Below are 12848 nucleotides of genomic sequence, written 5' to 3'. Positions count from 1 at the left end.
GGCGAAGGGGTGACCTCTGCACTTTGAACAGTTTGGCGGAGGGGGTAGGTCAAGTCCTGTATGTAAATCTTTTGGGAGTGGGATGGCAACTATTATCTGTGTTATTGGGGATGGGGGGGAGAGAGGTGATACTTTTTATTGCGGTATACAGTAGTGAGGAGGGGGTACATTGCTGGTGTCGCAGAGCCCGACCCCACCACGTGATTGGGGGGGGGAGGGGTGCAGCCTGACCAGCATATTATCTTGATCCGCCACCCAGTATATCGTGGCAGCATGGCGGCCCGCATGTGCGGGTTGTCACTTTTTTCATTCGCCGCCGCTTCTGGCAGCTGGAGAATGAAATTTAGCCCATTATGTGCTTTATTTTTCCAAACTTCTCTTTCGCTGTTTTTAGTACAACTGGTTGGAGATTTCCCAGTTTGGTACCCAGTGGGAGCATGTGCTGGAACATTCATCATGCAGCCAATGATTTACCATCCATTAAAAGGAAGTTTTTGGCATATGCACCTGGTGTGTGCTAAAAGAGCGGCAAAGTGGAAAATTTGTCCTTCCACGTCACCATTTTCAGTCAGGAAAACAAAGGTATTGCAGGCTTCTGGAGAAATTAAGAAGGAGGGAGCAGCTAACATTTATATTTGTACAACAATTACATTCACAGGATAAAGCAGTGATAGCCATAGAAAGGATAAGAATGTGAAGGAAAGGGTATCGAGAGTAACTAATGCAAGTCAAATGTACATGAAATTAGATTTCATTATTAGTTACATGGATCGAGAGCGACACAATTAAGATTAACTGGGGAAATTACAGAAATATTGATGTTTATTAAAGAAAGCTGGAAAGCAGCCCATAATTGCATACATTGGGCCAATATTTTTGGCAACAGTTTGCTGTCGCAGAAAATTTCTGTCTGACTGATGTGATTTTGTGACTCAGAATCATCAAGAGCTACTAAGTAAAATGCATGGAGTGTTGATATTTTGAAGATGGTATGATTCAATTAGAATGGGTTAGAATTACTGTAACTTAGCACCCGTGAACTTCTGTAAGGGCAAGTCTTTCATCTCCCCAGCTCAGTGGATGTATCCCATACAACTTTTCCCATACGATGAAACACTATTTGTTAGTTCCCCATGAAATGTGGCTGAAAATAGGAGCTCAGTAAAGTCCTGTGCACCAGTACTCCAATACACAGTCGCCCAATACCATAAAAATGTTATTTACAAGTTAGAATGGGAAATTTGAGTGTTTGGCACAGGAAATGTTAAATCCATCACTTCAGAACCTACTGATGCTGTTTCACTTGGGACTTTGGGTGACCAGCGTAAATGAGACATCATCCCTGGATTTTACAGTTAGCAGTGAGGTGACATTGCCACCATTGCCCTGGAAGAAAGTTGCCCACAAAGATCTAGAAATCTCTGTGGCATGGATTTCACCTTTCCTGATGTTAATTCAAATCTGGCAGCAAGTCAAGGGGCTCTCCAGGCATGCAGTAACAGTGATGTTAACAATCAGGGCAAGCAGCTAATTACATTGAAGAATTCTCACAGACAGCAAACCAGGAAGTAAAATCCACAAATTGTCCTTCATTTTTGTAAATTTTACTCAGAGTGAAATAAATATTGGGAGATACACAGAGCTGAAGTATCAGAAACAAACTTGTATTTAAAAACTATGGAATTTGCCATTACACGTGTATCAAATTTGCTTTTCAGAGGTTCTTCAGTAGTTATGATTTAGTACGCTGCTAAAAATTCAGTTACACCTCATTGATAAGGTGTAACTTTTTCTGGACTTTTTAACAGCAATATTACAGCGTAAAGGTGGACGTTCTCAAGTTCTCATCGGTTCAGTGATTTCTAGAAGATTGCCATCGCGGGGACTTCAACAGTGCACACTGGAAGAGCAGGGACTGGATTTGCACATTTTACTGCACTTGTGCAGACGCCAGAAGTTGCTGTCAGTTTCATAGTTGTAATGACAGCATACGCTAACAGTTTTGCTCTCATTACAACTGCAAAATGCAGGCCATCCTTCTGTGTTTACACTGTTAATTCTAACTTCCTTATCCAGGCAGCAGCATCATAAACCTGACTGAAAAAAAGGTCTAGAAATCTGTCATCAGGGATAAGTTAGCTGGATTTAAACAGTAAACACCAGGAGCTAACAAAGGCTTTCAGAATCCAAAATAAAACCCATTGTCATAGTCTACCTTCAACAGACCAAACAGTTAATCATTTGCAGTAACTTACGGTTTCTAACTACATTTTTACTTCAAGGTACAGAGACTACAGAGCTCCTCCATGGGATCAGAATCGTTATGAGTTCACATTACAATTCTGGCATGTTCTAGCTGCACGTTTGGCTTTCATCATCGTGTTTGAGGTCAGTCTCTATGTCTCTACTTGATTGAGCAGTGTTGCTGTTCATAACTTCACTGTGTTGCAGAAACTTTATTTTGAGTAAACCATATAAATTAAATGGGTGATGACGGCTGGTTCTTTGCGAACAAAGATCGAGGGAAGATTCGGCTCTGTGCGTGCTGGCACGCTCGCTGGTGGCTAAACAGCCCAATTCTAGATCTGCAGGCTCTTGAGCACTTGGGGCACAGGAATTCTTAACCCGGGGAGCCTGGGCAGAACACCTTCCTTCTTCAGGGCTGGCAGCCTTTTAAAAATGGCGCCAGCACCTGCTTCCACACCGGTGACACCGTGAACGGCGCTGCCAATGCCGCCCCCTCCACATGATTGGAGGGGGGCGGCCGCCGTGAATATGTAAAATGGCCGCCCGCACATAATCGCATCGGCACGAGTCCTGTGGGCAACAGCCGCGGAGGCAATACAAAATAGAGTCACAGAGTTGTACAGCACAGAAACAGGCCCTTCGGCCCATTGTGTCTGTGCCGGCCATCAAACACCTTTCTATTCCAATCCCATTTTCCAGCACTTGGCCCGTAGCCTTGTATGCTATGGCATTTCAAGTGCTCATCTAAATACTTCTTAAATGTTGTGAGGGTTCCTGCCTCTACCACCCTTTCAGGCAGTGTGTTCCAGATTCCGACCACCCTCTGGGTGAAAACATTTTTCCTCAAATCCCCTCTAAACCTCCTGCACCTTACTTGAAATCTATGCCCCCTGGTTATTGACACTTCCGCTAAGGGAAAAAGTTTCTTCCTAGCTACCCTATCTACGCCTTTTTGCATCAACTAAAATCCAGCCCTTTTTGTGTCAACTTTTCCCCGTTAGGAATTCCTGCATCCAAATTTAGATTGGGATTTGCCTATGCAAATTAGTCACTCTGGGCAATTTGGTGACCAGTTACCCATAAATGGTTCCAAATATTTTCTGAACATTTTTTTGGCTGCCTTTTTTTCTCAGTAACTCAAATTACTATTTTGCAAATTAAGGGTTGAAACGAAATACTGAAGACAATGAAAATGATATATTTCGCATCCATTTGAAGTCTTTTGTGTCTTGAATGCGTTCATTCTAGTTTTATGACAAGGCCTCAGCTTCTCCCAAAACCCTGAGCTTGGAATAGGTAATTTTTCCCAAAACTCTCAATATTTCCTAAGTTCTAACACTGATGAGACAAAGTAAGAGACAGTCAGTGTTGGTACAGATTGTTAGAACTGTCGACAGGGGTTTCATTCCTCATTGTAATTTGATACTATTTTAAATTCAATTTTGAAAGCAAACAAGGCCTCCTTGAGAAAATCAGATAGGAAAGGAGAGCAGAAAGAAGAGAAGATGGTTAAGGGTGAAAGGACCTCTGGTCTCTTTCCCAATGTTGCCTCTAATTTTTCTTTGTTGTGCACAGCCTGGTTGTTGAACTGCATGGTACTTTTAAGATTGTTATGTAGCCACACACACGTGCATCTTAAAAATAAATGGGTCCTTTCTGATTGGCAGGATGTGACGCAGGGTCTGTGCTGGGGCCTCAATTTTTTACAATTTATATCAATGACTTAGATGAGGGGAGCGATGGCACGGCAGCTAAATTTGCAGATGACACAAAGATGGTAGGAAAGTATGTTGTGAAGAGGACATAAGGAGCTTGCAGACCAATATGGATAGGTTGAGTGAGTGGGCAAATATCTGGCAGATGGAGTATAATGTGGAAAAATGTGAACTTGTTCGCTTTGGCAGGAAGAATAAAAAAGCAGAGTATTACTTAAACGGAGAACGACTGCAGAATTCCGAGGTGCAGAGGGATCTAGGTGTTCTAGTGCATGAGTCACAAAAAGTTAGTATACAGGTACAGCAAGTAATAAAGAAGGCTAATGGAATGCTGTCCTTTATTACGAGAGGAATTGAAAATAAAAGGTAAGGTTGTTATGCTTCAGTTATACAGGGCATTGGTGAGACCACATCTTGAATACTGTGTGCAGTTTTGGACTCCTTATTTAAGGAAGGATGTGGATGCATTGGAGGCGGTTCAGAGGAGGTTTACTAGATTAATACCTGGAATGAGCAGGTTGTCTTATGAGGAAAGGTTGGACAGAATGGGCTTGTTTTCACTGGAGTTTAGAAGAGTGAGGGGAGTCTTAATTGAAGTATATAAGATCCTGAACGGTCTTGACAAGGTGAATGTGGAGGGGATGTTTCTTCTTGTGGGTGAGTCCAGAACTAGGGGGCACTATTTCAAAATAAGGGGTTGCCCTTTTAGGACAGAGATGAAGAAAAAAAATTTCTCTTAGAGGGTTGTGCGACTTTGGAACTCTCTGCCTCAGCAGGTGGTGGAGGCAGGGACATTGAATATTTTTAAGGCGGAGGTGGATAGATTCTTGTTAGGCAAGGGAATCAAAGGTTATTGTGGGTAGATGGGAGTGTGGAATTCGAGTCAGAAACAGATCAGCCATCATCTTATTGAATGGTGGAGCAGGCTTGAGGGGCCGAATGACTTACTTCGGCTCCTAATTCGTAAGGTCATATGGAACATTGGTTGTGCCTAACCTGTGTGTTGCACTGCACAGTACATTCTGGATTTCAATGTAGCCATGCACTCACGCAGCTTAGAGGGAACACTGCTCTTGTCTCCCACTCTTGGGCGGTGGGGTGGGAAGTGAGTAGGAATGGGAAGGAAGTGAATGGAGAATTAAGTATGAGACAAGTGATAGAGATTCAAAGGAGAAGAGGTAGGATGGTGAGAGGAGTGAGGGAAGCATGAGTAATTGGGGAAAGTTGGAAACCAAGTTCTTCCTAGCTCCCATCCCAATACCGTCCGCAACAGTTGGTAGGTCTCTGCCCCACCATGCAACTCACCTTCTCCTACCCAAAAAAACCCAAAAATAAACAAAGAGCGAAATGAAGAACAAAAGTGAATCATAGAGAAAGAGGAAAAGCAACATGAAGACAGCAGAGATAGCTAATATAGAGAATGTATTCTCCAATTTCCCACTTAGCAGTGTCAATTCGCTGACTGGAAAACCAACTCACCTCAGTCTTTTGGTTCCCCCACAGCCAAAGACTTGCAGGTTCAAAGGTAATTTGGCCATGGTAAATTACCCCTAGTGTAGGTCGGAGGATTGTGGGGATGTGGTAGGGAATATGGGATTAATGTAGGATTAGTATAAATGGGTGGTTGTTGATCGGCACAGACTCGGTGGGCCGAAGGGCCTGTTTCAGTGCTGTAGCTGTCTATAACCTAATTTCTTACTTTGTTGTAAAATGCATGTTAGTATCCAAATGTTGTGGTCAACTTACTTGCAGTGATGCACTTCAAACTGGATTGTTTATTGGTACTGTGAAACCATAGAATGACATAGCACAAAAGAAGGCCATTTGGTCCATCATGCCTGTGTCGTCTCTTTACTAGAGCTATCCAGTTAGTCTCACACCCCAGCTCTCTCCCCAGAGCTCTATAAAAACATTTCTATCACGTGCTTAACCAAGTGCCTTTTGAAATTTACTATTTAATCTGCTTCCACCACCTTTTTAGGCAGTGCATTCCAGAGCTGAACAACTCGCTGCATAAACAAGTTTCCTCATTCACTTCTGTCTCTTATGTCAATCACTTTAAATTGGTGTCCTTTGGTTACTGTCCCTTCTGGTACTCGAAACAGTTTCTCCTCATTATTACCCTATTACAGTCATTTATGAAATTGCACAGCCCAATCAAATCACCTCTTGTCAGCTTCTCTGGTCTCTCCACGTAACTGAAGTCCCTCATCCCTGGCACCATTTTTGTAAATCTCTTTTGCAATCTTTCTAAGGCCTTGAGATCCTTCCTAAAGTGTGGCACCCAGAATTGAACACAGTACTCCAGCTCAGGCCTAAACTGTGCTTTATAAATGTTCAGCATAACTTCCTTGCTTTTGTACTGTGTGGGCTGTACTATTCTCCCCATGGCAGGGGTCATGATGCTGGGCCAGAAAGTCAAGGCAACCCCACCTGAGCTATTCAGGGGTGCCCCAACACATTTTCATCCATTCAGGCAGGCCCTAGTGAAGGTTGGGGGGGGGGCGGCATTGCTGCTGAGGAGGCTCCTCTCTGTCACAGCATGCCCAAACAGGAGGGCCCTCACCCAGACCACAGGGAGGCCACTGAGTTTTGGCTGGTCTCCACATGTGGCGGGGGGCCCAACAGCCGCTGGCAAAATGCCAGTGGTGGTGGTGGGAAGAAGCTCTTAAGTGGCCCTTAATTGGCCACTTATGGGCCTTAAATAGCCTTTGGGCAGGAAAGCCATCCTCCATCTTCCCCTTCACTGATAAAATTCCATTGTATCTGGAAGATAACCGGCACTCCACACCTCATCCTCCCTCACCATTTTACGGCCCCCCATGCCTCCCAGCCTGTCCCAGGAGGGCTAGTAAAATTCAGCCTTAAGCCTCTATTTATAAAGCCAAAGATTTCAACCACTCTAATATCAACTGGATACAAACAGTGTGAAGGGCACAGAGGGCACAAAATTCTTGAGAACTTTTTTATCCAGAACACAACAAGCCCAACGAGAGGGGGCGCAATTCTAGATTTTGTCTTCAGTAATGAAGCTGGGCAAGTGGATGAAGTAGCAGTGGGTGACCATTTTGGAGATAGTGACCATAACACAGTTAGTTTTAGCATAATCGTGGAAAAGGACAAAGATAAAATAGGGGTAAAAGTTCTAAATTGGGGGAAGGCAAATTTTACGAAACTGAGAGGTGATCTGGTGAAAGTGGACTGGATAAAGCTACTTGAAGGAAAAGCAGTGGCAAACCAGTGGGAGGCATTCAAAAGTGAGATGCTACAGGCACAGTGTAGACATGTCCCCACAAAGATAAATGATGGTACTGCCAAATCTAGAGTCCCCTGGTTATCTAGAAGCTTACAGGGTAAGTTAAAGCAGAAAAAGAAAGCTTATGACGGCCACAAAAAACCTAATACTTTAGAAAGCCTAGAGGAGAATGGAAAGTGCTGAAGTGAAGTAAAAAAGGAAATTAGAAAAGCAAAGAGAGGACATGAAAAATTATTGGCAGGTAAAATCAAGGAAAACCCAAAGATGTTTTATCAGTACATTAAGAGCAAAAGGATAACTAAGGAAAGGGTAGGGCCTATCAGAGATGTACAGGGGAACTTATGCGTGGATGCAGAAGATATGGGCAGGGTTCTTAATGAGTTTATTGTCTCTGTCTTCACAAAGGAGAGGGATGATGCAGACATTGTAGTAAAAGAAGAGGAGTGTGAAATATTTGAAACGATAAGCATAATGAGAGAGGAAGTACTAGAGGGTCTGACATTCTTGAAAGTGGATAAGTTGCCAGGGCTGGATAGATTGCATCCCAGGCTGTAAAAGGAAGCCAGGAAGGAAATAACAGCTGCGCTGATGATCATCTTCAAATCCTCACTGGATATGGGCGAGGTGCCAGAGGATTGGAGGTCTGCGAACATTGTGCCATTATTTAAAATGAGTGCGAGGGATAGACCAAATAATTATAGGCCAGACAGTCTGACTTCGGTGGTGGATAAATATTAGAATCAATTCTGAGAGACAGGATAAACTGCCATTTAGAAAGGCGCGGATTAATCAGGGATAGTAAGCATGGATTGTTAAGGGAAGGCCATGTCTTACTTTGAAGGGTCACTGACCTGAAACATTAACTCTACTTCTCTCTCCACAGATGCTGCCAGACCTGCTGAGTATTTCCAGCATTTCCTGTTTTTATTTCATGTCTTATTAACTTGATTGAGTTTTGTGAGGAAGTAACAAGGAGGATTGATGAGGGTAGTGCACTGAATGTGGTCTACATGGATTTTAGTAAGGCATTTGACAAGGACCCACATGGCAGACTGGTCAGAGAAATAAAATTCCATGGGATACAAGGGAATGTGACAGGTTGGATCGAAAATTGGCTCAGTGACAGGAAACAAAGGGTAGTAGTCGACGGATATTTTTGCGAATGGAAAGCAATTTTGAGTGGCGTTCCACAGGGCTCAGTGTTGGGTCCCTTGCTGTTTGTGGTATATATTATGACTTGGACTTAAATGTGGGAGGCATGATTAAGAAATTTGCTGATGACACAAAAATTGGCCATGCAGTTGATAGTGAAGAGGATAGCTGTAGACTCCAGAATAATATCAATGGTTTGGTTGAGTGGGTGGAAATGTGGCAAATGGAATTCAATCCAGAGAAGTGTCAGATAATGCATTTGGGGAGGGCAAACAAAGCAAGGGAGTACACAATAAATGGAAGATATTGAGAGGGGTAGAAGAAGTGAGAGACCTTGCAGTGCATGTCCACAGGTCCCTGAAGGTGGCAGGACAAGTAGATAGAGTGGTGAAGAAGGCATATGGAATGCTTTCCTTTATTGGCCGAGGTATAGAAGACAAAAGCAGGGATCTGATGCTGGAACTGTATAAAATGCTGGTTGGGCTGCAGCAGCAATATTGTGTACAGTTCTGGTCACCACATTACAGGAAGGACATAATCGATCTGGAGAGAGTACCGAGGAGATTTACAAGAATTTGGCCAGAAATTTGCAGCCATGAGGAAAGATTGGATAGGCTAGGGTTCTATTCCTTAGAAGAGGAGGCTGAGGGTGACTTAACTGAGGTGTACAAAATTATGAGGGGCCTAGATAGAGTGGACAGGAAGGACCTTTTTCCCTGGTGGAGAGATCAATTACTAGAGAGCACAGATTTAAGGTGATTGGTAGAAGGATTAGAGGGGACATGAGGACAAACCTTTTCACCCAGAGGGTGGTGGGAGTCTGGAATTCACTGCCTGGATCTGTGGTGGAGGTAGAAACCCTCAACTCTTTTAAAAGGTACCTGGACATGTACCTGAACTGTTGTAACCTGTAAGGCTCCAGACCAAGTGTTTGAAGGTGGGATTAGATTGGGTGGCTAGTTTTTTCGTACCGGCACAGACACGATGGGCAGAATGGCTTCCTTCTGTTCCGTAATTTTTATATGGTTCTATGGTCCAATTGGCTTTGTAAACAGCCTTCTCAGATTATTCTTCCATCTTCAAAGATTTGTGCACATACACCTCCTGGCCTCGTTGTCCCTGCACTCCCTTTAAAATTATGCTATTTAGTTTATATTGCCTCTCCACATTCTTTCTCCTAGAACATACCTCTTCCTACTTGTTATGACCAGGTGAGAAAGGTTTCTAGGGGTCCCTCTCAGGCTTCACCTGGTCTTACCGTAACAGGGTTTAATTTTAAACACGTGTTTTTAACTCCCCCTTGGTGAATCCTTGTTCATCGCTTTTCAGTTATAAGGCAAAGAAACCAGCACAAAAAGCCTTTCTGAGGTTTAAAAATGAAAAGTTGAATTTTATTAAATTTGGACTTAAACTCTAATTCAGTTGACGCCTACAGATACATGACGCACCCACGCTAGCATGCATATGCAATACACACATGCAAATAGAGACAGAAAAGAGCAGAAAAAAAATAAAGTGGGAAAGTTTGAGGCAATATCTGAAGAGTTTTTGTTACGGTTCTTTGAGCTCACTGTAGAATCCTTGATTGTAGGTAGATCTTGCTTTTCGTTGAGGTCCTATATTCTTCTTAAACCTTGTTTGCTGTAGGAAACTTTTCTCTTTTGGGGTCCATGTGTCTTCAGTGGATTCAGAGACTTGTGAGAAAGAGATGGGAGCAGACAGCAGAGATCTTCTCAGTTCAGGAGCAAACAGACTTTCTTCCTTCAAACTCTCTGTGGCCAGTTCAAAAGAAAACTCTGGAACAGCTAGGTAGCCATGTGACCAGCTGTTCTAACCAGTCCTGGCCCTTGTGGATTGTATCCTCCATAGCAGGCCCTGGAATGCGCTTCCTCACCTTCGATGTCTGTTAGTATGAAAATGTTTTTTCCAGCCATAGCTGATCTGTTTAATAAGTCATTTCCTCCCTCCAACAACAGTTAAAAATCAATGTTCATGACAAAATTGATGTGTCTCATTCTTGGCAGGTGGGGCCGTAGCATGACACACTTCTCTGCAGTAAATGTCATCTGCCATATGTTTGCCCATTTCACCAGTCTATGTCCTCCTCATTGTGTACTATATTTCTGCATTTTGTGTTATCTGTTATTTGTGTTACTTGTGTAAGCTTTGAAATTAAGTCCTGTGTACTCATGTTCATGTCTTTAATATATATCAAAAGAGAAGCGTTCCTAATACTGCAGTTTTGTTCTTCATATTTTAGGAAGGGTATACTTGCCTTGGAGGCAGTACAACAAAGGTTCACTAGGTTGATCACTGGGTTGAGAGGGTTGTCCTATGATAAGAGGCTGAGTAAATTGGGTCTATATTCTCTAGAGTTTATAAGAATGAGAGGTGATCGCATTGAAGCATACAATATTCTGAAGGGACTTGACAGGGTAGACACTGAGACTTTGTTTTCCTTGCCCGGGGAACCTAGAACACAGGTGCACAGTCTCAGGATAAGGGTCCAATCATTTAGGACTGTGATGAGAAATTTCTTCACTCAAATCTTTGGAATTCTCTACCCCAGAGGCTTGTGGATGCTCCATCATTGAATATATTTAAGGCTGGGATAGACAGATATCTGGTCACTCAGGGAATCAAGGGATATGGTTAGGAAAGTAAAGTTGAAGCCGAAAATCAGCCATGATCGTATTGAATGACAGAGCAGCCTGGAGGGGCCGTATGGTCTACTCTTTCTCCTATTTCTTATGTTCCTACCCCTGGGCAACACCACTGTGTGCTCCCTCCAGTCTGTAAAACAACAGTTTGTCACTGCTCTTTGCTCTGTTTTAGCCAATTTCGTATCCATGCTGTTACTGTCTTTTTAATCCCATGGGCTTTAATTTTGCTAAAATGTCTATTATATGGTATTTTATCAAAAACCTTTTGAAAATCCATATACACACCATTAACTGTGCTACTGTCATCAACCCTCTCTGTTAGTTCACAAAGAACTTAATTAAGTTAGTCAATCACAGTTTGCCTGAAACAAATTTGTGCTGACTTTCATTTATTAGACCATACTTTTGACATGCCAGTTAATTTTGTCCTGGATTATTGGGCGAGAATCCAAGTTATTCTAAACCTATCCACTTGCGCCAAATCAAAATCAGACCCATTGTCCCTGAAAGTTTCCCCACCATTGGACTTGCAATTGCCAGGTTTATCCCCCTCTTTTTATGAATAGAGGTGTAACATTTGCACCAATCCCATATCTAAGGAATATTAGAAGATTGTAGTCAGAGCCTCGATGCATCCGTAAGGATGACTTTTCAACTTTGTGTACTGTCAACCTTTTAAGTACTTCCTCTTTATTTTTATCCGATCCAATATCACTACTACTCCTTCTTTACTGCTACATTGGCCACATTCTATTCTCTAGTGAAGGAAGATTCTTCACGTGCTCTAGCAGGGTTGTCCAACATATGGCCCGCGGGCCATGTCAGCCTGCTAAAGGTTTCCATCCTGCCCGCCTGTGGCTCGGCTCTGATTGACGGCTCCCCTGTACGTCAGGTGGAGGGGGTAGGCGGTACCTGCGACTGACAGGCAGGGGGACCCCTGTCTGTGATTGGTCACTCCCTGTGACTGAAAGTGGCTGCCCAGGTAGAGTTAGCGCTAGTTGGTGGAAAGCGGTGCAGGCGCCCTGGGATCGACTGTCCCTGCTGCTTTCACGAGGTTCAGTAAATATCCTGTATCCTGCACACTGGGCAGGTTCCTGCCTCCACTCGTCCCAACTTAAATAAAACAGGCATGGTAAGTATCCAGTTGTGGGAATGGCTGCTGTGAGGAGCAGTAGCGGGGAACATGGAACAAGAAACACAAAGGCAGGGATGGGGAGAGAGAGAGAGACAGGGAGGGGGAAAGAGAGAGACAGGGAGGGGGAAAGAGAGAGACAGGGAGGGGGAAAGAGAGAGACAGGGAGGGGACAGAGAGAGAGACAGGGAGGGGACAGAGAGAGAGACAGGGAGGGGACAGAGAGAGCGGCAGGGAGGGGACAGAGAGAGCGGCAGGGAGGGGACAGAGAGAGCGGCAGGGAGGGGACAGAGAGAGCGGCAGGGAGGGGACAGAGAGAGAGGCAGGGAGGGGACAGAGAGAGAGACAGAGAGAGGGGGGGAGAGAGACGGGAGAGAAAGAGAGACAGGGTCTGGAATTTTATGCCCCCCCCCCACAATGAACAGGCTGGAGGTGGGGGTATGTGATGAGGGCCGTAAAATTGAACAGGAGGCGGAGGCGGCTGTTCCTGATGCCTTCCCAACCCTGTTGCAATTTTACGCAGGGTGGCAGTGGCGAGAAACAGCCTGTCCACCCCAATCCGATCAAGACTCTTAAGGGGCTAATTAACTGGCATTTAAGGACCTCCTCTCCTGATAGATGGGCATCTATCCAGTATATTTCACATCGTTACATCAAGTGTGCGGGCAGAGATTGACTACTTG

At 44.0% G+C, this 12848-nt stretch overlaps 1 protein-coding gene across 6 annotated transcripts in view; it reads left to right on the top strand.

The window, feature by feature from the left end:
- Nucleotides 1–12848, top strand: part of ano3 (anoctamin 3) — a 628446-nt gene that overhangs the window by 589925 nt on the left and 25673 nt on the right. For 5 of the 6 annotated variants that reach the window (XM_068046492.1, XM_068046489.1, XM_068046490.1 and 2 more), the window contains one exon: nucleotides 2283–2388. In XM_068046492.1, the coding sequence (XP_067902593.1) occupies nucleotides 2283–2388 (106 nt within the window). Of the gene's footprint in view, nucleotides 1–2282; nucleotides 2389–10017; nucleotides 10099–12848 lie in introns of those variants that run through there. The other variant, XM_068046491.1, reaches the window with a different exon arrangement.

The sequence above is a fragment of the Heterodontus francisci genome, chromosome 14, assembly GCF_036365525.1.
Source record: "Heterodontus francisci isolate sHetFra1 chromosome 14, sHetFra1.hap1, whole genome shotgun sequence".
NCBI lineage: Eukaryota > Metazoa > Chordata > Chondrichthyes > Heterodontiformes > Heterodontidae > Heterodontus > Heterodontus francisci.
Note: the sequence above shows the minus strand (reverse complement) of the source record. Positions and strands in the feature narration are given on the sequence as shown.